Source organism: Giraffa tippelskirchi, chromosome 1 (genome assembly GCF_054371585.1).
Source record: "Giraffa tippelskirchi isolate mGirTip1 chromosome 1, T2T-mGirTip1v1.2.pri, whole genome shotgun sequence".
NCBI classification, from domain to species: Eukaryota; Metazoa; Chordata; class Mammalia; order Artiodactyla; family Giraffidae; genus Giraffa; species Giraffa tippelskirchi.
Window position 1 is genome coordinate 165,287,153 of NC_137275.1, and position 26,233 is coordinate 165,313,385.

Below are 26,233 nucleotides of genomic sequence, written 5' to 3' on the forward strand. Positions count from 1 at the left end.
CAAATATTTTACAATGGTCTATGGGAATGTGAAAAACATAAAGCACATCAGGAACAAAAGTACCCATTTCACAAGGATGCTAAATAACATGGAATTGGGAACATCATTAATCCTTGCAACATGTGCTTCTTTATTGAATGTTACAGATTTGTAAATGATTATAAAGTTATCCTGTAACGTTCATTAATACAACCACATGCTACAACTATGCTGAGTTAAATACGGGTTACATATATGTTTACATGTGTTTTATAAAACAGCATTGCCCCACACACATTGAACAGTATAGCCTATAGATATAGCATGATTGATGACTGGATAATATATAATTACAGAAGTTAAACAGCCCAAATGTTCAGAAAGATTCGACTGTATAGCCTTAGAAAGTGGAAAAAATGTACTATCCAGTTATCTACCATAATATTATCTATAGAAACCATCTTTTAGAATACATTTGAAACATTCAGAAGAAACACATTTTGTGTTTCTTACAAGTACATTTTTCTTATTTGATAATTCTGATATATGTGTATATATATATATATATATTTTTTTTTTTTTTTTTAAAGGGGGAACTTTCAAAGTGCTATATAATATCCTAGACCTGGAAGCTTAGACTTAAAAAAAAATCCAGTTCTGTAAAGTGCTGCATTCTGACCCCTAATACACCTTCTGGCTGGAGAAATAAACTAGCCCTGCCAATTATAGCAAAGCTTTCTAGCTTCATTCAAATCCACCCAGAAGAGTTTCTAAGTATAAATATAAAGTTTGTTGATTAATCAGGAATTCCCAAGGTAATTTTAATTAAACATCCTTACATTTTTTTTCAAAAGGACTGAACAATTTAGAACAAATCATTACATATAGTAGTATATAAAAATTGGCACCTTAGAAGCATATGATTAAACCAAAGCTATTACTTCCTTGAGCGCTCTATGACTTTATTTATATTCCTCAATAACTTGCTGCTCATGGGCTACTTAATTCACAGAGAAGGTAATTAATATCTGCTCGATCAGGGACATGGTGAAATAAATGGTCTGGACACAAGCTGACTGTACAAGGCCACAGAATCAATGCCACATTAGTGTGCAGAGCACCCAGAAATGGAAAGAAATGGATGGAAACAACACACATGTAAATGCACAGGAAAGAAATGATTCATGAATGTTATACAGGTTGTGTTTAAAGTCACTTAAATTTGGCTTATATATTTCACACACTTCACAAAAGATTTAAGAACTTCATTTTCATGCACAACAAAAGGACCAGGTAGTCACAAGGTCAGGACTGTTACATACTTTGTTTCCTAGGTTTGGTTCTCTCCAGAAATCAGGATGAATGGAAACACTCATGCTCATAATTTCTTTCCCCTATTTTCAACCTGGTCCAGAATGAGGCCCCTGGAGGTGCTGTGATATCCTGCTCTGTGACCAAAGAATAATTTCACCTCCTTCTTAGATTCCTCTACAGATTTACAGAAGCCTCTGGCTTCGTAAGTATGCTCCATACTTAAAATCATCAAAGTGTTTAGGATGTAAATACATCAAACTAGCAGAAGCTAATCTAAACAAAAGTAACAAAATCTGGGTTTAAACTCTGGTGCTGAGACTTGGCCTTCCTGAGAATCACAGAGAAATGGTCTTGAAATGTAAAGTGCCTATTACAACTGCATTGATTATGAATAAACATGGTTCCTCGTCCTCATTATCAATCAATATGGAACCAGGGGTACATGAACCCTTCAAGGTTATATTGCAACTTTACATGTACATACATTTCTTTTTTTTTTTTTCTGGGAGGTGAGCCCAGAGCTTTCATTAGATCCTCATAGAGATTCATGACTCAAGGAAGTTTTAGGGCAACTAATCTATTCTTGGACCAAATGCATGTTTATTGAGGGGGAAATGGCCAGTAAAAATATAATTGTTTCTAGAGCAATTATATATGAGGGACTCCAGTGACTTGTTTCTTACTCACTTAAATCCAAGGAGTGAAGATGAAATTGTTTAATTCTTTATATGCGGCCACATCATTGTCTCTACATCTGAAAAGCTTGTTCAGAAGATTTTGGTTTTTGTTTTAAATATTTAAAGGCTAGAGATTTTGTCCATGTATTCACTTGATGTCACATAATGAGAAAATCTGGAATTCAAAACTACAGCAAAACAAAATAACCAGGAAGTATTTGGGGTCAGGGACATTAAGTCTTTTTCCTTCAAGATTTTTATTCTCCTTTAAATCAGTGATCCGAATAGGAATCCAAAGATTTGATAAAGATTTCTTTATACCACTTTAAATCCAGATTCTGATCTAGAAACGTATGCCTATATTCGAGAGTCCATAATACTATCTGGCTTAGAACCGTACATCTATTCTGATTGTACTTGGCATAATCTCTTTGTGCAGGAGAAACCAGACTAAACGAGATGTCATGATCGCAAGTGCTTCCGCACAAAAAAGAGGCAGAGGGAAGGTAGCGAGTCATGTTGGCAACTCTAGTTTTGTACAAGGAAAAGCTAAGGTCATAGGGATTTTAAAAATTTATAATTTCAACATGTCAAAATTTAATATAATTAACTCTTTCAATGGAACTCCTTGGATATTAAAAAATCCTGGTTATATCTCAAGATGATAGAAAAGTCCAAGCCTTTTAAGAAAGCTCTATATGTCTGTTTATAAACTATACATTAACATGTCTCTCTGTGTAAATGCATATAAGCAGCATATACTACAGAACTCTTTATATGTTTATTTGCTTTCTATTTTAGTCTATGGCATCTTTTTTATAGCTCTGTGTATAAGAAAAATATTCATGGTATGCCTGCTACTGATGGCTTGGGTTGATACCAAACTCCCAGTCAATTCTAAGGTTATTTATGGTTTTGAAACTTCCCTAAAAAGTGCTTTGGAACATTTCCATAAAAAAGATACCAGCCCTTGAAAAACTCCAATTAAATTTATGCTGAGCTCAGATTAAATGGCAAAACTCTAGGTATGAAAATATCCACATATAACCAGATATTCATATACAAAATGGTCATGTGATAGGTGGTGTGGAAAATTGGCAGTTACATCCTGGAGATGTTCAGAAGACATGGTGGATTCATACACATGATGAGGGTCACACAGCAGCATCACACATAACATGGATGGTGAGAATATAGCAGTATCTCATATGGCAGTTTTAGGTGAGCTCTGCCTACTATTTTTTTTTTTTTTAAGTTCACTATTACGTATTCAGTGAGTGGCTTCATTGATGATAGGTGAGATACAAAATAAATTAAAAAATATAAAATTATTTAATTACATTCATCCTGAGCTTACTTGACTATACTTGAATGCCCACTGTATATAATAAACCACTTGACAATTGTTTTTAATGTCAACTCTTCTTTCATTTTGATTACAATACAAAAAGGCATTTCTTTTCCCTTTATTTTCTTCAAAAGAGATAAAAGTTGTGGCACCAGAAATGAATATATAAGAGACAGGTGAACTATGACTGTTACCTTGTTTTTTCTTTATAATGATCAATTACAGAAGTGTTGGCATGAGAAGGATGTGGGACGTTAGGTAGAACTGCTTGCTGCCGGCTTATACTGAATAAAAAGGATGCTCTTCATCAGTCACCAGTGATGGAGCCAATGTGAAAAGAAAACAGAATTGAAGTTTAGAATATCTCATTTGTATGCTGGCTACTTTATTTTATTTTGCAATTTAGCCCTGCATCCTAAAATTCTTGATAATGGTCAGAAATGGAAAGATGCCTCCTGGCATGGAGCATGCTTGATGCCCCATTCATTCCCAGAGCTCATGGCTTTCTGAAATGACTAGTTATACACATTCATCTCAACCCTTCTTCTCCCTCTTTCCCCTCCTTACCCATTGAGTGTGAACATGACTTAAATCCCCTGTGTTTTGCACTGGGCCAGATCAAATGTTTTTTTGATCTGTGACCCAGAAGTCACCTTTTAGTTAACAACTCCCAAGGAATGACTTGTTTTGCTCAGCTAAGAATAAAGCAGGTAAGTTTCAAGAAATGAGAACAGATGAATTTCAGGGATAATTTGAGGGCTGGATTCTTGAGCCTCCTGCAAAGCTTATTAGAAGGTTTAGTTGTGCTTGCTTTCAAAGCTGTGAAAAGCAGACATTCTGGAGAGTCTCCTCATGGACAGACTGTCCCCTCGGCCCTCCGGCTTGGAGGACTTACTCCTCTGGAAGGGATTTCTCAGACTTGCTGTGTTCCGCTGCCTGTCAAGTTTGTCACTGATGGAGAAGCTTTTCCTGGTGTGTGCATATGGTGTGCTTGGCTCCTCTGCTGAGTAGCTGTTGGCGCGCTCTATCTTGGGAACTGTGATGTTGTTGGACAGGGGTCTGTCTGAATTATCACCCTCCTGGGGGGGCATTGTGATGGTGGCTCTCCGGCCCTTGGCCTCATTCTCCTCACCATCAGAGCTGAGGTGACTCAGTTCTGCCTCTCGCTCGGGATGGCAGCACAACGATTCCTCCACTTTCCCTCCAAGACCTCCCGGGAAGGTGGCTCTGTCAGCAATCACTTGAGGGGCATTGACACATCTCGTGTCAATACAGTCTGTAATACTTGTATATTCTGCTGTTTTCATGGGCACCCCAAAGTTGGCATAACAGCTCCTCGAAGGAGAAAACATAAAGCTATGTGATTTCACGATGGAGGCTTCTTCTAGAAGAAAGGGGGTGGTGGCTAGGTAGCGGCTACTTTTGGAACGCTCAATGGTGTGGTACATTGGAGGGTCAGTGTCCCATGGGTTTTGGCATTCCGGGAGGTGGGTATAGTCTGAAGAAAAAGATCTAGTGTCCATGGAGGTGATGTCCTCAAAATCAATGCTCCGGCTTGGCAGTCTGTCTGTGGGTGCAAGAGTCGCATAGGCACTACTTGAAGGAGCTGCGGAAGGTACTGGAGCCGAAAAGCTTGGTTCTCCCAGCCCAAGGATGTTCACGGAATTGTCCAGTGGGTCTATATCACAGTGGAGCTCATCCATGGCAGAGACATAGATGTCTATACATGAAGATGGTCTTCTGGAGTCGGGAACAATGGCCAAGGTGTTTGCAGGGGCTGCGGGAGCTTTGGATTCTTTTGCTACAGAGTGGGAACTAGTAGCCCGGTGTAGGCTCAGGGACCTTTCTTTAAAAAGACTCTCCAACTTTTCTATCCCACCTTTGTCTTTCATATTGACTGAATAGAAAGAATGGCTTCGCATACGGGGCATTAAGGTTGGAGAAGTTGGGGACAAGGTCTCCTCACCTGCAGGGTCTATACTCTCTTGGAGCTTGAAGGTGTTCCCCTCCTGGCTGTTGAAGCTGCTCTGGCGGACAATGTAGGCTGCATCTGTGCAGTCCGAAGAGGTCCGCGAGCGGATTTTGTTGGACTCAGCCCGCTCCAGACCCGTCAGGCGCTCCAGGGCTGTGGCCATGCGCCCGATGAGGTCCTCAAGCTGTGCCAGCCGGATGTCCACGGTCTGGAGCGAGGCCTTCATGCAGTGCTCCCTCTCATTGACTTCCTCCAGCCGCATGGACATATTCTCCACCCTGGGCGGGGAGAGAGAACCAGAGTCAGTCTGAGTAGTTTCTCTGCAGGAGGCTGTGCAGCAGGGACAGAGGGGATTAGAATTGTGCCCCAACTTGGTGCCATCACTGTCCTGCTGGGGGGAGCTGAGAGGTGCAGGTAGTGAAAAGGGGTTGAGAGGAGAGGATGGCCATGACCCTGTCACTGGGAATCACAGAACTCCAATCTTTCTAAACTGGAAAAGGCTTTAGAGATGATTGAATCCAGCAGTTTCTAGCTACTAATCCCCTTCCCCTTAGAGAAACTTAATGCGTAGTCCCAACAACTACACACCAAGGCAAGGAGGTCTTGAAGTAGAGTGGGGCCCAAGTCCCACTCTTTCCGGCCCTCCTGGCTTCACCGTGGCTTGGGGCAGGGTTCAATGATCTAAATAAGGACTAGGATGTTGGCTTAACAGTCACCAGCAAAATAAGAATGTTACATATGGATGACTTGACCCAGTTTTGCAGTAGAATTGTAGAATGTAGCTATTCTTACTGTAGTGTACATGTTAAATTTGTATTTTATGGACTGGGATTATGTTTATTTTGCATACACATAATAATCTTTTGTTGTTGTTCATATTCACAACAATTCTTTTAGAAAGTAGTGCCTCCAAAGGAACTGATATGGTTACTGAGTCACCTGGGGTTGACGTAATTTAACCCAATCCTTTCATTAATAAAGGATAAACAAATATCAAGAAATTTAGCCAAGATTACATAATTGGTGGTAAAGTCTAGAGTGGCTATCAATAAATCGTCCTATTCCTCTATCTTTCCAGGTAGCTGGTCCAGGTGCTTTCTATCCCAGTTATTTCTATAGTCCCCATTCTCAAGGGTGTGATCTGTCTCATATTCCTCTTTGCATTTCCATGTTGCCAGCTCAATACATGCCAGATGTCAAGAAAGCCTCACTGAACAAATCACTGTGACAAACTTGATTTCAATTGTTTAATGGGTTGCTGGGCCATTTACTTATAAAGACAGAGACCACATATTTAAAATAAAATTGTGCCATATTTTTCACTTGTTCAAATTAACTTGGAAAGGACAAACCAAAGCCAAGTTTTGGTTTGAGCTTAAACTTTCACTTTTAAATGCCGAAAGGCAAATCTTGGAGAATCTAAATAAGATCTATTCACAACTTTTTTTGAGAGGATAAAGATATTTTCCCAATTCTTCCAATATGCACAGCAAATCACTTGACCATTGACCCTTAAAAGGAACATGGCTGCATGCTTTACAAAAGATGATAGGAATTAGAGCTAGGTCCCTCCAATTGTTGTGATGGTGGTGGTGCTGGTGTGTTAACAATAGCAGCACCTCTATCAGAGAATATATATATTTCAGTGCCAGAAGGAGATATAAGAGGCATGTGGCTTCTCTCTCTGAGGGACCTATAGGCTTTAAAAAAAAACCACATACACACATAAAAACCTACCTCTTCTGCCAGCCAGAGTGGGAATATGTGCTTCTCTTACCTTTGCAACAACCCCCAGCTCCCCCCACAACTCACTCTGCTCTTTTATCTCTCAGTTTCCCTTCACCAGTCTAAGTTTCTGGACTGCTCTCAAGAGCCCTGCTTCAAAAACATTTTTTTTTTCTTTTGTTCCTTTCTGCTGCTCCATAGCCAATTTAGCACCTCTAGGGTCTAGGCACACTCTGCCATGATGCTCAGGTATATTTCGAAAAGACTTGTACACTGAGAAATTCTGGGTATCTGGCAAACCCAATGCTACTCATCCAGTTAGCACAGATGATTCAGAAAGAAAACTCAAATTTTTCCTATTTCACTTGTTTTGTGGTATACATGTAGCCCAAGAAACAAATTACTTACAATAATAATTTTGTGTGTCTTAGAGACTTACAATTGACTTTCATCTATCCTATGGAGTTTGCAAGTATTATAGTTTGTTTTTGCAATGCAATAAGCTTTTGATAAGTAGATAAAAATACTACTTCATTAAACTCAGGAGTGGGACAGATGGTACATTTCTGTAGAATGAAGATTTTTGTTTGGGATACTTAGGTACTGGGTCCACCTAGCTTTTTAGTGTTGGCAGAGTTACAAAAGGCAGGATAATTTTCTTCCTCCCTCTCCTGCCCTTTCCTGGAGTCTGGGGTATACAAGGTTGGTATGGAAAGAGATAAAGATGTTCTCTGAGTAAACCTGCATGTGGTTATTGGTTTGAGCATGGGAAGATATCTCCTTGCACTGTGGGGACCCCCCTGCACACCCTTCCTCCCACTTTAGTTCCAGAATCCAACACTGCAGAGAAAACTAGCAGGTGAAAGGCTGAGCTAAGGCACCAAGAGGCAATGAAAGAGTAAGGACTTGGTGGTGGGGAATAAACAGAACCTAGACACTAAGGATCCCAAGGAGTGGGAGGGAGAGAGGAGGTACAAGGAAGTAGGGGGTCCTATGGGAAAGCAAGGAGGTGCCCAGTGGGAGCCTCAAGAGCAAAGATAAAGAAGCATGGCTCCAGAGGGTGGAACTAGGGGAGGAAAGCATTCTAGAACAAGGTCAAGGAGCTATTCTTCACCAAATCTTAACTTTCCTGTGGGCTCTGAGGTGCTTTGGAATGTAAGACTTGAATTAAAAAAAAAAAAAGGACTGCTTGATCCGTTTTTTTTCAGAATCCTGGATGTGTTTAACCACTTGACTGTATGTCAGTTAGGTCACTGATATAAGTGATAGGGGTTTAATGTAGGAGTTATAAAAAAAGATGAAAGTTCCTAGAGTCAAACTTACATACTCTTGTTCCATAGAGTTCTTCCCTTAATCTTTAAAAAGAATTCTTGAAAAGTTAATTTGTCAATGGGCATGTATTACAGATATAAATAGGTATGAGAAACAAATCAAGAGTTTTGGCTCATAGTGGTAGTTTGCAGGAGCTGACTCTGGTCAAATAACTAAGGAGATTATATGGATATAAGAATGATAAGATTTTATGGATCAAAAGGAATCCTCAAGGAGATACATATGGCAGTGACTAAGTAAGAAAAGAAAACGGGATTTGGAAAGGAAGATGTTGTATGGGAGGAACACTTTATTTTTCTTTCCTTCTTTCAAATTCCAGATCTTGTGTGACTTATTTCAGAATAACTTAAGAGGCAATCACAATAGGCACCCAACAGAAACCTGGAAAGGTATGAGGTGGTTCTTGTTCCCAGGAGGCCAAGTAAGCAACAGCCAGAAGCCCATCAAAGGGGACTCAATAGGCTGGTTAAAAAAAGAAATCCAGGTCACAAGACAACCAGCCTCTAACGGTCAAAGTGATAAGGAAAAGGGCATTCCAAAGAAGGTTCTGGCAGCACAGAAAATTTCAACTTCAATATGCACTATGTTAAGGATTATAGTATTATGTGTGCTTACCTTCTAGAAAATTCTTTTCTTTTTTTCTGATAACCTCAAAATGTGATTAAAGGAAATATGGTAAAAGGAAAAAGACAATTGGCAGGCCATGCCTGTTCTAAATTTCAAATATTCCCTGGAGTGCTAGCAGTAGGATGGGTATAGGGTGAAGAGCAGAAACAACTTCAGATCACATGAGCCCAGTGGTGGGGGTTCTTCTGGGGGCAAGGGGTATACTGACACAGGTTTTCAGATCAAAATGATGCAGAGCAGCTAAAGTGACCTCTTGCTTATCCATAGACTGATATTTAATTTGTGAACTTCAGGGTCACCTACCTCTTCCCTATGGGCTTCCCTCATAGCCCATTAGGTAAAGAATCTGCCTGCAATGCAGGAGACCTGGGTTCAATTCCTCGGTCTGGAAGATTCCCTGGAGAAGGAAATGGCAAACCACTCCAGTATTCCTGCCTGGAATATCCCATGGACAGAGGAGCCTGGCAGGCCACAGTCCATGGGGTTGCTAAGAGTCAGACACAACTTAGTGACTAAATGATGACGATGACCCTTCCCTTTGGGCCAGTTATTCTTCTAATTAACTCTGGGCCAAAAGAGAGGAGAAAAGTTAAACTTGGATCTATCAATGAAGATAGCAAAGGTCAGCTTTAGAAAAAGACACAGCGGCAAGTGACTGAAGCTCCTCTTTTATGACTTACACTATTTGGGGATTATTTATAAATTTCATATATCCTAAGTTATTCTCTCTTTGTTACGAAACATTGTAACTGGAAAACACTATTAACAGTCATTGTCTAATACTTTTTGGATCTAGGTAAAGTGAAAAAAGGGGGCTATAGAGCCTATTGGTTTGGGAAAGATAATGTTAGACTAAAAGATGATAACAAGGAGTAATGTATATTCCAGTTTGCCTAAATTGTTATTGTCAAGGAGAAAATTCAAACTGAAACTTCTGATAAGTGGAGCCCAACAGGTAGGGTGATAGGATAAACTGGAAGCTGTAAGTTAGGGGTCTGAGGACCAAATCCCTATGGGAGGACAGATCAAGTAAGTACCTGAAGCAATCAAAGCATAAGAGAACAGCAGAAGGTTCTGTGGCAGAAGAGAGCATGTCCAGGCCAAAGGCATTCAGAGTGAATTTTAACAATCACTGTCAGCTCAACACAACAGCCCTCTGTGGGCAGATGCTGCCCATGAGCGACCAGTTTGCAAAACCTGCTTTAAATGAGTTAAAGGGACCAGAAAAGAACTTCCATCTATGATCACCAGAAAATGGAGGTGACTCTTAAGAGCCAAAGGGAAATAAAAAGAATTGCCAGGAGACTACAGATAGGAAATGTTTTCTCGGTACTCAACATTCCTGATTCTATGAATTATGGGAGTTTAACATCAATTCTAGGCAGCACTATAGAATGGCTTGTTGTTGTTGTTTAGTCACTAAGTCATGTATGAATCTTTTGCAACCCCATGGACTGTAGCCCACCAGGATCCTCTGTCCATGGGATTTCCCAGGCAAGAATACTGGAACAGATTGCCATTTCCTTCTCCAGGGGATCTCCCCAACCTAGGGATCGAACCTGTGTGTCCTGAGTCTCCTGCTTTGGCAGGTGGATTCTTTACCACTGAGCCATCTGGGAGCCCATAGAATGGCTTAGTCTTAGATAATTAAGCTAATGCTATCTTTTGGGTACTTTAAAGAGACAGGATTAATTAACAGGAGACTACACAGGCTCAATATTAATATTATCTCTCTTTTGATAATCTAGACTAACAAAGAAACATAGATGCACAATATTTTTCATCAAGTACATTGTGATTGTAGTAAATGGGTTGATACACTAGGCTGACTGGAGAAATGTGAATACTTGGCTGGCTGATTAACCAAGTGAGAGATGGTATAACAATGGACTGGTGTCATCATGAAAGATAGTTTTTGGAGTCATGCAATATCTTAGTTCAGTCTTGGTTCACCTGACTCATGCTGGTGAGATTTTGGTGGATTATGTTGAAGGCATAGCAGGTATGCTTATCAAGCAAACAATGATATAAAAAGAATAGGATGAAAAATTAGTAGACAGACAATACAATCAGGATCCAAAGTTGTCCTTAAAATGCTATAATAATGAGCCAAAGCAGGGGGTGGGAGGTGGAGACTAGGGTGGCGCTAGTGGTAAAGAACCCACCTGCCAATGCAGGAGACCTAAGAGATGCGGGTTCTATCCCTGGGCCAGGAAGATCCCCTGGAGGAGGGCATGGCAACCCACTCTAGTATTCTTTCTTGGAGAATTCTATGGACAGAGGAGCCTAGCAGGCTATATAGTCCATGGGGTTGCAAAGAGTTGGACACGACTAAAGTGACTAAGCACACAAAGAGGAAGTGGAATTAAAGACAAATTTCACAGCAATGAATGCTAAATCTTGATTTTATGTTAGAAACAAACATTTCCCAAGAAGAAGTTGGAAGATATTTGAAATATCTCATGTGAAAAAGGCTTGGTTTTAATTAATTGTAGGCTTACTCTGAACCAAAGATGTGGCTTGGCTGCTATGATGGTAATGCAATCCCATAGCAAATAAAATGTGTAGATTCTGCTTTATTAACTATGCCAAAGCCTTTGACTGTGTGGATCACAATAAACTGTGGAAAATTCTGAAAGACATGGGAATACCAGGCCATCTGATCTGTCTCTTGAGAAACCTGTATGCATGTCAGGAAGCAACAGTTAGAACTGGACATGGAACAACAGACTGGTTCCAAATAGGAAAAGGAGTAAGTCAAGGCTGTATATTTTCACCCTGCTTATTTAACTTATATGCAGAGTACATCATGAGAAATGCTGGGCTGGAAGAAGCACAAGCTGGAATCAAGATTGCTGGGAGAAATATCAATAACCTCAGATATGCAGATGACACCACCCTTATGGCAGAAAGTGAAGAACAAAAGAGCCTCTTGATCAAAGTGAAAGAGGAGAGTGAAAAAGTTGGCTTAAAGCTCAACATTCAGAACACTAAGATTATGGCATCTGGTCCCATCACTTCATGGGAAATAGATGGGGAAACAGTAGAAACAGTGTCAGACTATTTTTTTGGGCTCCAAAATCCCTGCAGATGGTGAATGCAGCCAGGAAATTAAAAGACGCTTACTCCTTGGAAGGAAAGTTATGACCAACCTAGACAGCATATTTAAAAGCAGAGACATTACTTTGCCAACAAAGGTCCGTCTAGTCAAGGCTATGGTTTTTCCAGTAGTCATGTATGGATGTGAGAGTTGGATGGTGAAGAAAGCTGAGCGCCGAAGAATTGATGCTTTTGAACTGTGGTGTTGGAGAAGACTCTTGAGAGTCCCTTGGACTGCAAGGAGATCTAACCAATCCATCCTAAAGGAGATCAGTCCTGGGTGTTCATTGGAAGGACTGATGTTGAAGCTGAAACTCCAATACTTTGGCTACCTCATGCGAAGAGTTGACTCTTTGGAAAAGACCCTAAAGCTGGGAAGGATTGGGGGCAGGAGGAGAAGGGGACGACAGAGAATGAGATGGCTGGATGGCATCACCGACTCGATGGACATGGGTTTGGGTAGACTCTGGGAGTTGGTGATGGACAGGGAGGCCTGGCGTGCTGCGATTCATGGGGTTGCAAAGAGTCGGACACGACTGAGCGACTGAACTGAACTGAACTGAAAACATAATATCTCATGTATGTTATCTCAATAACTTTTAAAATTTTAGTTAGGTATTAACACCACAGGTATGTCCCCATTTTACTCATTGGGACATAGGTTCAGAGGAGTTAAGTAACTTGTTCAAGGTCACACAGCTAGTTATTGCATAATTCGTATTAAAATCTTTCCATTTTACTGTGTTCTTTCCCTTGTTACATGTTCTTTTCCTATTGTACTCTGTAATATTAGGTTAGCATATAGTAGATGATCAAAAACAGCAAGTGAATGAATAAAGGCATTGAGTCTAGGCTCTAACCATAACACAGAATTAGGTTCCGTTTAGGTACCATTTAGTTCCCTGATGGCTCAGAGGGTAAAGCTTCTGCCTGCAATGCAGGAGACCTGGGTTCGATCCCTGGGCTGGGAAGATCCCCTGGAGAAGGAAATGGCGACCCACTCCAGTATTCTTGCTTGGAGAATCCCATGGATGGAGGAGCCTAGTAGGTTACAGTCCACCGGGTTGCAAAGAGTCGGACACGACTGAGCGACTTCACTTAATACTTAGATACCACATTTAAAGGGTGATGTTGAAAATTCAAAGTGCATATTGAGAAAGTGGGCAGGGTAGTGGAAGATCTGCTGTACACATGCTAAGTGGTTAAAGGATTTTGGGATATTTAGTTTAGAAAAGATAAAGAAAATGGGAGATGATGGTGATATTACCATATGTGAAACATTTCCTCAGAGAGAGTAGAATGTAATTTTTTCTGTATTTATTCATGAGGCTGGTAACGAAGGCAGCTTCTCCTCCTTCAGGAGGTGCTCAAATAGAGGCTGAGTGTAACTGGATCATAGGTTCTTTCAAGGCAAAGTCCTTATATCCCCTTAACCCCAGGCCCTGCTCAGCACACGCTTGTTAAATTGCTGCTGGTCAGGTGTGTGGGAGAAACACTGCTTTGGGTACAAGTAATCTGTACTTGGGCTCCTCTTGTGGCTTAGCTGGTAAAAGAATCTGCCTGCAATGTGGGAGACCTGGGTTTGATCCCTGAGTTGGGAAGATCCCCTGGAGAAGGGGAAGGCTACCCACTCTAGCATTCTGGCCTGGAGAATTCCATGGACCGTATAGTCCACAGGGTCATAAAGAGTTGGACACAAATGAGTGACTTTCACACACACACAATCTGTACTTAATGACCTCCAGAACTGTTTCAAATGTAAGGTCCTGAATTTTATTGACATATGTTCCACAGTGAATAATTCTGCACCGTCCTATCCTACTTGGGACTTTAAGCTTGTCCATTATATTCCATTAGTGGTCTCCCCACCCAAAGTGTGGTTCAGGACTAGCAGTATTACCATCAGCATTACTGGGAACTTGTTAGAAATGCAAATTCTCAGGCCCCACCATAGACACGGTGAATCAGAAACCAAGGATGTAGGTGGATGCCCAGAAACCTGTCTTGTAACAAGCTTTCCAGATGATTTTAAGGCCTTCTAAGGTTTGACACCTGTGAGTTAGATGTTCCTGGCTGTTCCTGCCTTGGGTGTACACTAGAACTCAGTGAGACTGTGCTTTTTGAGGACAGAGCTCTGCCTTATTGCCTGGTACACAGTGAAAGCCCCGGTAAGCATGTATTGAAACAGAACCCACTAGTTAAAGGATGATGAGCACATAATTTGATGGAACAAACTCCAAGGATTGGTTATCATAAGCCAGGGTAAAAACATCCTCAGAAAAGAAGGTAGTTACCAATGTTGCTTAACAGCTTAAAAATTTGGCTATTTTAATATAATTATCACTAGCTAGATATTGTCCCAAATAAGTGACAGCACTGGTTACAATCAATTAGCTCACTATATTCTGGAACTGTATTGCTTTAGATACATCATGGTCATTGTTATATAAAAATGGCAAAGACAAGGGTTTTTCAGAATCAGTTCCTCCAAGGTGTTAATGATCTCCTGAATATTGTATTGGGTCCTTCCTATACATACTATTTGGTGACAAAAATATAATTTAATAATGATCTATTTAAATAGACAATTATAGAAGTACATTTTTATTTCTAAAGAGATTCATGCATATAGAACTTGAATAAATTAACTGTATTTTAAAGGTAGTAGCAAGGGGAGAAACAGCAAAGAACCAGCTCTTAAGTTTTCTGATTTCAAATCTCTGCATTGAGGTTATCTAATATGAGGAGAAAATTATAAAATATATAGTATAAAATGTGCATAGTTAACTTATATAAATTTAACATATGTATTCAAATGTGAGTTTATATATACTTATCTATCATCTCTCTACCCATCTATCTATTCATCTAGCTAGCCAGCTAGCTCATGTAAAACAGGACAGGTGATTTCACCTGCCACTCCACTTAGAAAGGACATGTCCTGGAGAATGTGTGAAATGGGTAATATGGATCCCCTCCTACCTTGGTTGATCTCTGTTCCCCTATGCACCTCATGGTGTTTCTATTGTACTGAGTATAATTCTAGTGTTTAGAGACATTATTTTGGTACATTTGCAGATGCAAAACAAAACTACTACCATCACCATCAAAAGCAGAACTTCAAATAAATACAGACAGAAGCTACAGAAGCAGAATGAGGCCTGGGGTTAGATTCACTTCTCTGGCACCTGGGCTTAGCTGTGAACTCACCCTGGCCCTTTGGGCCCCGTTACCCAGAAGGTCAGCTAAAGCCTAGGTCACAGGGAGGGCTGCCCTGCACTCTGTCCTGATTTCTGGGAATTGTTATCTGGGTCACCTTCCTGAAGGGTGGGGCTCGGTAACTACCCAGAGAGGAAGAGGGCCTTGGGGAAGAAGTCTCCTAGAAGCCTCTGTAAATGTGGGGTGAGAGCCTCAGGTGGAGGTGCTCTAGTTTCTTTATGTTTCCATTCAAAGGGACTTTGTGCCCGGTCAGAGTTTACATGCCCTGGTGTCTGCACCTCTCATACTAGTTCCCTAGAGAGACAAAGACTTCTTTGCTTCTTAATACTCCTCCCTCTACCTTTCTTTCCTCCCAGGTCTGCAGTTTTCTGAATCCAAAAAGCCATTGCAAAGGGTCCTGGACACACACTTTGCAAATATGCCTGAGTAATGGACAATGTGTCCACATGGCACAATTTTATGGGAACTACATGGCTATATGTCCATTAATAAATAACTTTTTCAAGGCCTTAGCATGAGAGAGGTTTTCAGATTTGCAGCTCCTTCCTCTGTTTGCTAGAAAATTGCTTCACATCATAAAATGTTCTAGTTTGCAATGACAGATGTGTATAAAATCTGTGCATGGCTTTAAATTTTATTAATATTGGCTAGTACCTATGGATACAATCACTAAATGGCATGTGTGTATATAACCACTTATCTAGACTGCATTCGTTATATAAATAATGGGCCAGGGACAGAAAAATGCCATTTGTGTCATTTCTGCAGAGCCATTAGAGAAACATACGAAGTGGCTAAGTAGACAAAATGTCATTTCATGAAAACTAGACGTGACTGACTCAAATCTTAAAAGTCTGAGTCATATATCAACTGATGTCATCAATGTATCATCCTTTTTCCCACTATTTATAAGTAACTTCTGCCATCTTTATATTGCAAATTGCTTAAAATTTAAAGTTACACTAATGTTTTGTAATACTTGGGGTGTTCTTCAGAAAAGCAGTGCCCCAAATGTTGGAATATGCCAGACTGGAATGAAGTTTGTATTAGACTACAGCAAAATGAGGAAAATCAGAAAAATGTAAATTTATTTGCATAAAGTTAGAGTTATTAAATTTAAAGTATTCTCTTCTCTTTATTTTGAGATTTTTTTCCTTACAGCCCAACTGGTCTATAAACCTATTTGGTCAGTGAGATCTAAAAGTGTATAATAAGTAAGTAGAAAAAAATCTGCTTTTATGTCTTTGCTTTTACCTTGTTCTATAAGAATAAAAAAAACAAAATAATTGGAAAAAACACCCTCAACAATTATTCTGATTCACAAGTCTCTTGCTGTTGTTTATTCGGAAGGCATTGAGCACCCATATAAGCCAGGCACTAGGACCATCCTGACCTTTGGAGAAGATGCTCAGTGATCGACATGAAACACAAACTTGATGAGACCCTTGAGGTGGGCTGGGCCTCTCTTGGTTTGTGTCTAGGTCTGAACTTTCCAATTTCTGGTCTGAGCCAACAGCTCTTGCCCTGTCCTGGACTCAACAATCTCCAGTGTCCAAGAAGGCGACTTCTACCGCCTGCTGGAGAAATTTAGGACTTACAAGTCTGGAATTTTGATCTATAGACATTTTAGACAATGTTCTGTTCTCTCATAAGCTCAATGATTTCTTGTACAATAAACGTAAGCAAAAAAGGGGGGGGGATCTCTGCTTTCTTTGTGGTCCTGCAAACAAAATCAATTGATAAGGCATGCCATGGTATAAAACATCCCCAGAAGACATGTGCCCAGAGAACACACCTTTCTGAAGTCACTCGTATCCTCTCATCATTGGACGAGTTGAATCGATCATCCTTTTCTCTGAAATATTCCTCTATGCACTGCTCTTCAAAATCATGTACTTTCTTGAGCTCATCATCAGTTATGAAGAGCTCTGTCGAAAAGATGAGAGAGATGAGGCAGAGAAGTAAAAGCAATGAACCTGATTTGTGGGCCTAATGACATTCCTAACTCAAATCAGGTTAGGGAATGGTGCCTTGATTCTTCACTGAGACTCAAACTAAATCTAAACCCGGTCAGGTGACTTGTGTCATTGTCCTTTTTCTGGGTGTTAGATCCATTATGGACCTCCGAATCTCACCTAAGTATACCTGGTTTACTGCAGAGACTGGTTAGAATAATATATGTTGTAAGGCTTACAATGTAGCTAAATAAAGGAAAGAGAAGCTATGCAGTGAAAAGTTTATTAAAAACTCCTGGGCTGAGGAGTGTGGCAGACTCGCATTGTTCATTTGCCTTACTAAAAGCCCTTTGTAACCCAATTTCCCCTCCCTCTTCCAACTATTGAGACTGGAAAGCCAAATATTTCCAGTATCCCTTGGAGTTAGCAGCAATCAAGAAACACAGTTTGGCTCAAGGTACAAAAAAAAATCTGCTGCAGGAAAGGGTTGACATTTCAATTCCCACCCCACCTTCACCGCCTTTTTCTTTCAAAGGTATTGGAAAGAGATTTTGGTTTCTTGATAAACTACAGGTATGTGGTTGATTCTTTCTACCTTTTTTTCATCTTCATACTTCTTTATGCCTTGAACACGAACATGTGATGACTGGAAGTACAGCAGCTATTTTGCTACTGTGAGACAAGACAGTGTGACAGGGAATAGCTGAGTCTAAAAATAGGCTTGGAGTCTTTGACTTTAGTAAGTCATTATTGAGCTCTGGGCTATTTACCTTTTCACTTTTTGTTGTGTGAGTAAAGTAAAACCTTACATACTTGTGTTATTGTTCATTTGGTGTTCTGTTTATAACAAATAAACAAATTAGTGACTGATACAGTGGTAGAAAGAGTCCAGTGGAAATCCGAACCTTTTCTCCCCTGAGCTTTCTACTTGCCTAAATGGGTATTTCAAATGGAAACAGTGAATTTTGGAATTCTTAACCCCTCTCCATCTTTCTAATTTTAATGTCTCGAAAGAGGTCAGGCATTGCTATGTCAAAGTTGTTGTTAAAAGCTTCAGACTTAGAGAAACAGTTGATTATTAAGTGGCTTTGGTTTCAAACTTTAGTTGCACTAGTAATCACCTGGAGGTAATTCTTGGGCCATAATCCTAAAGGCTCTGATTCAGTAGATTTAGTGTAGGTGGTCTATTTGACACACTTTGAGAAACCACAGGAGGTTGCTTGTATGGGGCTGGATCCTACTGTTCTTAACAGTGGGTATACCCAGGGGACATTTAGGAACTTGCAAGAGCTGTTAGTATTCAATGAGTGGAGGCTGGATGTGCTAAATCTTCTACAATGTGTGGAACAATTCTATATAATAAATAATTATTCCCCCAATTGAATTTCCTTTTAGAAATACTGGGCTAGAAGGTGGTTGGTGGAAGGTCTTTTTTATCCTTGGATTGTGGAAAAAACTGTTGGTTTCCTCATGAAGTCATATAGGAACAACCCCTAAGGCTTGGGAAATGTTTAAGACCTAAAAACATGAGAGATCCAAAAACAATCATAGAAAGTCAAACTTAGTTACCTACAATTCTGTATGTCAGGATGCATAACTTATATATACAGTAGCATTGGGAGCATATTAACATGGTTGATATGTCTTGTGGTGGGATGCCTGGCAAGTAAGAAGCTTAGAACCTATGAAGGTGCTAAGACAGCCCTGCTGGAGCCTGGTTTTATCTCACTAAGAAAGGGGAGAGGTTAAGAATGCTCAATTTCAGCCTCTCCTGTCTTCTTTCCAGCATCATTTTTCATCAAGCATACCCTCCTATCCCTCCCAAGTCTTCAGAGCTGTGGGCCGGAAGCAGGAGGAACCAGGTGCCCAGTGGTCCTGCATGATGGCTTATAGAAGCAGTGGGGATTTCTGCTCTGTGGTTGCCGGGGGTTGTCACTCAAAGCTTACTCAGGCCGTAGTCCCTTTCATCTGGGTCACTCTCGTGTTTCCTCCATCGGCAACACAGGTGCTGGAATATCATGGTCATGTGGCTGAATATGATCAGAGGTGGGGGCAGAACGGGCCTTTCATGGAAAGTCATGATGAGCTGATACCTCTGGAACTTCCACACTTGATTGGATATTGATTTTACCTCAAAAAATGTATTGCTGAAAAAGAGACCAGAGACAATCAAGTGAGAAACACCCTTGCTTTCCGCAGCAGCACGCTCCCCTCCTGCCTCAGTCTCCCTACTCCATTCCAAGGGTTCTGAAGAAAGACCCTCTTACTTAAAGACAGCGATGAGGAGGTTGACCAGCAGGATGTTTGCCACTAGGAGGTAGCAGGCCATGATGGCCGGCACGATCCAGGCTCCTGTCTTGCAGGGAGGCAGTTGGATTATTTTACCATCCTCTCGAGTCTCATTCTGTCCACAGGGAGCTGGAGGAAGCAACACAGGCAAGATGTGAGAAGTTGTGTGTCTCTGGGATTAAAATCATAGCCTGATTTGAATGAGAGGGTTTTTTTTTTTTTTAGATGAAGGAAAAATACAGCCATCACAAAACAGACAGAAAAGAATTCCAGAAAAGCCTAAATAAACAAACAAAAGCTTCATGAATATCCCTAGGGCCTGCCACTGCAGAGGGAAGTCGGTTCTGCCAGTCTCCTGAATTTGTCATCTGAAAGAGATGGGTGGAGCCCCCTGCTGGCTGGCTCAGTCCCTGGGGCACTGGGTCTCCCCAGGAAGCCTGGTGAGGGCTTTCCAGAAGCTCAGGAGGGGCAGAGTCTCATTGCCCCATCACGTTACTTTCAAAGTGTGCTGTGGGGGTCAGAAGCCGACAGCTGAAAGAGCAGCAACATCGAGTGACTATCGATTGGGAATTAACACCAGGGCAGCTGTTAATTGCTGCAAGAAACAACCCAGGGGCTCTGAGTTAATGATTTGCTGTCTCAGTGTGGAAGGAACAAAACAGGGCAGCACCTTGGGAAGTATTTAGGAGGACTGTCACTCAGTGCTCCTGATGGATGGCATTTCACGGGGAGGACAACGAGGGGCGATGGGCTGGGACCCTGCTTTTTTTCCAGCAGCATTTCCATTCCAAAAATGTGCTTCTCGGGGCACAGGGAACAAAACCCAACTGCACTGAATAAACGAGCAAGTAGAGAAAAAGAAAAAATCTGGAGGTGGGGGTGAGGAGGAAAGTGATGTGTGGGACTTGGGTGAGCGTGAGTAATGTGCTAATGAGGCCTGCTTGGAGTTTCCGGGTGAATCCAGGGGAAAACAAATCCTTGACAAAGCTCTTCAATGCTGCACAGACAACACAGCCCAGGAAGTGAGATGGTGCTGATGGCTCTGAGTGCCCAGGGGTAGGTGAGGTCGCCCTCCTGTTCCAGCTGTCTTATGCCCGCTTTAGAACAGGGTCCTCTTGGATCTATTTGTAAAAGAGGGGTGGGGCGTGAAGTAGTCACAGCAGTTGATATAGGCAGCTTCTGAAGATCTGCTGGGAAAGTGTGCAAAGTTGACCGAGAATCTTGGCTGGAGGACCTGGAGGATGGCGAGGGGAGTCCATTTCCTTCTCAGGAGTTAAGGTGGCTAGGCTCTGTGCTCTGCAGCTGTTCACAGCACTATGGATCTTTAAAAACTGCCAATGCCCACTCCACCCCAGATAATTGAATCCGAATCTTTGAAGGTGGCCCTGGCATCAATATTTCTTTCAAAGATTTCCCAAATAATTCTCAGGTGCCATTAACATGAGTCTACTAAATTAAAATTAGGCTGGAAAAATTATGTGATTTTTGATATGCTCTCAGGTCCAAAATACATCTTCTCAACTTATGAGGGTTTTAATAATATCAGGTCACCAAGACTCTGTTTTAATGGCAGGAAAAGATGGCCAAAGTGCTTCCTTTGGAAGTGCCTGCAAGAGGATCAGGTGTGCATGGAATCAGGTGTTCTAAAAGAGCTGGCATCTTTTTTGTTGTTGGCGGTTGTGTCACTACTGACCCAAGACAGCTCAGTAAGGGGTCCTGATCATTTCCTCCTTTGGAATGAAAACCCAATGATAGAGGCCCTCACTGGCTCCAGGATGAAGCCCAGACTCCGAGGGTAGTTAGCTTGGTGCCATCTCTTGCCACTTTCTACCTCTCCCTCTGAGCACAAACTAGACCAAGTTTTTGCAGTTCCCAGAAATGTCATGCTCTCTCTTACTTCCTGACTTTGAGTCATGCTTCCAAAAAGCCCCTCTGACACCTTGCTTCTACTTCCCATACTTCACTTGGGTGAATCCTCATCATTCTTCAGTGCTCACTTAGCTTTTGGCTAACTTTCTGCTCCTTTTCAACCCGGACGGGGATAGGTATTGACAAAGATCCTCTGCTTGACCAAACTCGACTCAGGCTCTTCTGTGGCCTCAATTTGTGCACTTCCACGTTTGTCTCTGCATTTGTCCAATTTTAGCAAGAATTCTGCTAAGTACATTTAGCCAGAATCCCCATCCTCAGTAACTGATCACTATCAACATTTGATTACATTCCTCATCCTTCACTGTCTTCCACCTGAAGTGTCATCACCCTGGCCTGTCTTCAGTAAAAATACATTAGGTCAGGCAAGCCAGAATCCCCCTTACTCCTGTTGTTTCCTGTTAGTGATCCTCCATCCACTGACCCACTCCCTGCTCCTGGCTATAAACTTCCCTTTTATTTTTCACTCAGAGTCAAACCTAGTCTCTCTTCTATTACAGAATTTCATTGCAGTAGCCCCCCTTGAACAAAGTCTTCCTTTACCAAATGTCATGAACAATTTTTTCTTTAGTAATTTTGTCTTACTTGTAATCCCAGAGCTCCCTTTGTTTGCCCCTTTGGCAGGGGTGGGGTGGGGGTGGGGGTAGAGGGGGCTTCTCAATACTGTATCACTGTTGCCAATTTACTGGTCTTTGTGTCCAACATAAGATTCCCAGTGTGAACATATCTCTTCATGGTTTCCCATCACCCAGCTCAGTGTATACACACAGCACATTCACACACATCCACATGTGAAAACTGTTTGTTGAGTGACTAAAGGAGATCATTAAACACAGTTTGGTTGCTGAGCACTAACATCTGCCACAGCTCTGCAAGCCTATTCATCTTGGACAGTTCTAGCTCTAAGCAGTTGCTGGCACCTTTTTCCTTAGGTCACTTCCAGAAATCCTACCCATGGCCTGGCAAGAAAGCTTCTCATGCTCAACCAGATGCCTGGGTCTCTGATACCCACCTGGCTGTAGGACTCATGGACTAGTTCACTTTGCTTTTCTCTCCTCAGCAAAGCTTAGTATCCCTACCCATCCTACCTGCTTCCTCCCGGCTTGACTTCTTTTGGGGCTGTCAGACCTGTGCTGCCCTTTTCTTTGGCTTCTGCTCAGATCTCTATGTGGAAGCTGATAACGAGCAGCAGAAAGAACTGCTTGGGGTAAGGGACAAAGTGCACATAGTTTTTACAAGTGTGATCCCTATTTCCATTTAATGTCATTCTGCGATTTCTCTTTACATTCTGGGAGAATGTAAAATAAACTTGTGAGGGGCAGGACTCATCCATCTTTCAACCTCATATTTATTTATTCATTTTTGGCCACACAACATGAGGGATCTTAGTCCTTCAACCAGGGATCGAACCTGCATGCCTTGCATTGGAAGCTTGGAGTCTTAACTATTCAGCTGCCAGGGAAGTCCCACTGACCCCATATTTAGTGAAGATGCAGACACTTCCTCCACTAGAGAAAAAAACTTTCTTCCAGCCTAGAGAAAAAAACCAGTGAGAACAGTAGGTGCTTCCTAGTTTCAGGCGGCCCATGCACATTTCCATAAGTCTTCAGATAGTGTCATTAACATGTCTCTGGATCTCTGCTTGGTTTCCCTACTAGTTACAAAATTGGATCAACTCATTATCTTTATATAAGATTTGCTTTGCTTTGGTGTCATCATAATTGGCTCTGGGAACTCTCTGACAATCCTGTGAGTGTTGATTTATTCCATCTTCCCGCAATTTTTTTCCACTTGCCTTTATAGAATGGTAGTATTACTTCAGTGGTTAGAAATATGCATTTTAATTTAGCAGATCTGGGTTCAAATCCTGATTCCACCATTTTCAAATGATGCTATGTTAGACACGACTGAAGCGACTTAGCAGCAGTAGCAGCATGTTAGCTCACTCCATGAACTTCAGCCTTCTCATCTGTAAAAGGGTAGTAGTACATATGGGGGAGAGCGTCAAGATCTTTAAATGAGATAATGCTGGAGAGCACTTATCTCAGTATCTAGCACACAGCATTTTAACACCAACAGTGATTAACATTAGTTGGTGTCATCAATGGTTATTTTTGTAATTAACAGACTTGAAGCTTTTCAAGGTTAGGGACTATGTCTTAATGCTTTTATTTTGCAATCACTAAGCATAGCACTTTTTCTACAAACATTCGTTGAGTGGTTATAACATGTTGCGTACAGGAGATGCTTGGGGTTAAAGAGACAGTCCCTGTTGCTAAGGAACTCACAGTTCAATAGGCGGCACAGAAAGGGAATAGACATCACATTTATTGGGTGAGCACTGCTGGGGGCTCTGAAGAAGCAGAACTGCCATAGCCCCTCTAGCCTGAGTGACACCAAGCAGGCTGCTACTCAGGATCAGCCTTAAGGACTATCATCTAGATTCTACAACAACAAGTGCAGTATAAATGAATTAGATGATCTTTGTGACAGTGATAATGATAATAAAAATGAATCAGTAAGAAACAGTCTTCATTTGGTAAAATCAGCAAAGAGGCAGTGAACATTATATGCAGCAGTTAGTGCCAAGCATTGCTTTGTAATGGCTCCTAGCCATGTCCTTGCTCAGAGTATTTATCTGCACTAGAAGGTGCTATGACTCAAACTTACAGATGTCTACCACTGATGAAGATGAATGGGGTGCCTTAAGGCAGGACAAGCAGCAGATTTTAGGATGGGGAATAAGTTATCTGGACTGTAAAATGGTCCCAATCAGTATCTGGGGTTCATATTCCCAGGGAAACACTCCAGGGCACATAAACCCAAGATGGCACATGGGTGGATGTTTGGGAATATGTGGGCTGGTAGCTACCACTGCACCTCCTCTTTCCCTGCTTTGGAACCTGACATGAGTGGTTTTTCTCCCAACCCTTTTGCAAGAAGTAAACGTATAGTCACTGCCACTTTCATACCAAATGACAAGTTGTCACCTTCCTCTTTGTTGGTGACAGTCAGTGCAGAGTGCAGCAGTCCCCAACCTTTTTGGCACCAGGGACTGGTTTTATGGAAGACAATTTTCCCATGGACTGGGGTAGGGGATGGTTTTTGGATGATTCAAGCACATTACATCTATTGTGCACTTTATTTCTATTATTATTACATCAGCTCCACCTCAGATCATCAGGCATTAGATCCCGGAGGCTGGGGACCACTGCTCTAGAGGATGTTTGATGGTTCCACCTGCCTAGTATACATTTCCCCTTCCTCTGGTAATAGCATCCTGGTTTCCCTTGGTGGAACTGTCCCTCCCCTACTCACAGTCCAGAAATTTGCGTGAAATGAGCTGCAGTTCCATCTCGAGGAGATTTGTCCATGATTGGTTCAAAGATGGATATATGATCCTAGCCCGACCAATAAGAACCAATGAGCATAAGGCTTGGGATTTTTGCTGGGATGCATATTGAAGAGAAGTTCTCTTTTTACATTGCAATGTAAGTCTACCAAGTGAAGATAGCCTGCCCAGGAGTGACTCCATCACAGAGAAGAGAAACAGATTCCCAATTCAGCCATGCCTAAAACCAGAATTCTTCAGTTATATGAACCATAAAATTCCTTTTTTCCTTAAGTCAGTTTGAATTGGGTTTCTATCACTTGCAGTTAGTCCTGGCTAGTAAAATCACACTTGCTTCCCTGTCCCCTGTACACAGTAATTAAAGATGTTGACATTTTGTGTATGCCACGCCTGGGAGGCTGCATTGGAGCCTTGGAATAGCATGAAGAGACTGGAAGGGGCAACCGGGAATGTGAAATCTGACCTGCATCAAGGTTGAATCACAATTTTGGGGTTTTAGGAGCCAGAGGTTCTGTTGCTCTTTTTCTTTAGCAAGTATAGAAAGCATGAGAGGTCTACACTGGTCAAAGCTCAGTTGTCCAACTGGGGCCTCTGAGTCAAACTAATGGTACAGATTTTACTTATTATCAAGTCAGTAGGGTATACACACTTGTAAAACTTTGGCCAACGCTTCTAGTTACTCCCAAAGTGAATAAAACCTTGTTCTAGAAGCTGATCATAGATAGATTAGGCCACAGAAGGCCTAGGGTGAGGGTACAGATACAGAGTGGGGCGCCTACATCTATGCAATTATGGCCAAATTAGAAGGGATGAAACATCTGAGAATTCAGATTCTCTATGGTTTATCTATGTGGGTCACATGGGCATATCACAAAGCAGAAAGCTGAAAGTGCATTGATAAAGTAGAAGTGAAATGGATGATTGGACTCCAGAACAACGAGAGGTTGTGTAGTCATAACCAACCAGATTATGCAGGTGAGAGTAAGGAAGTCCTCCTTTTTCTGTACATGTTCTGGAGTGGCTGGAATGTCTTTTCTTTTTTAATCATAGATAAATTTTTATAATAGCCAAAATAAAAGTCAACAGTATCCCTCAGTAGAATTAAAGCCATGGGGAAAAGTGCTTTTGTCTGTTTAGTTCACTATAGCAGCCATAAGATTGCTTGGCATATAGAAGATGATCAATAAATATTTGCCAAAATAATGCGGGCAGAAATATCACACACTGTACATTTAACCTGCAATGCCAGGCATTTCTGTAAGGGTTATATGTGATCAATTTCACTGGGTCAGTATCTGTTTTCCTATTTACTTCAAGATCTTAAGTGCCACCATGACCTGCTAATATGAGATGGTTCCTATTGAGAACAAAAAGCTGAAAGAGGGGAAAAACATAGACGTTTGGTTATTTGTTTTT

At 41.4% G+C, this 26,233-nt stretch overlaps 1 protein-coding gene across 20 annotated transcripts in view; it reads right to left on the minus strand.

Moving 5' to 3' along the window:
• Positions 1-778: 778 nt before the first annotated feature.
• The window catches only part of TRPM3 (transient receptor potential cation channel subfamily M member 3), an 885,588-nt gene continuing 860,133 nt past the window's right edge, over positions 779-26,233 (minus strand). For 13 of the 20 annotated variants that reach the window (XM_081505019.1, XM_081504982.1, XM_081505000.1 and 10 more), the window contains 4 exons: positions 19,515-19,665; positions 19,195-19,394; positions 17,088-17,220; positions 1,779-5,568 (listed from right to left, as the gene is read on the minus strand). In XM_081505019.1, the coding sequence (XP_081361145.1) occupies positions 4,116-5,568; positions 17,088-17,220; positions 19,195-19,394; positions 19,515-19,665 (1,937 nt within the window). In that variant the 3' untranslated portion in view covers positions 1,779-4,115. Of the gene's footprint in view, positions 5,569-17,087; positions 17,221-19,194; positions 19,395-19,514; positions 19,666-26,233 lie in introns of all 20 variants that reach the window. The other 7 variants (XM_081505094.1, XM_081505047.1, XM_081505037.1 and 4 more) reach the window with 1 other exon arrangement.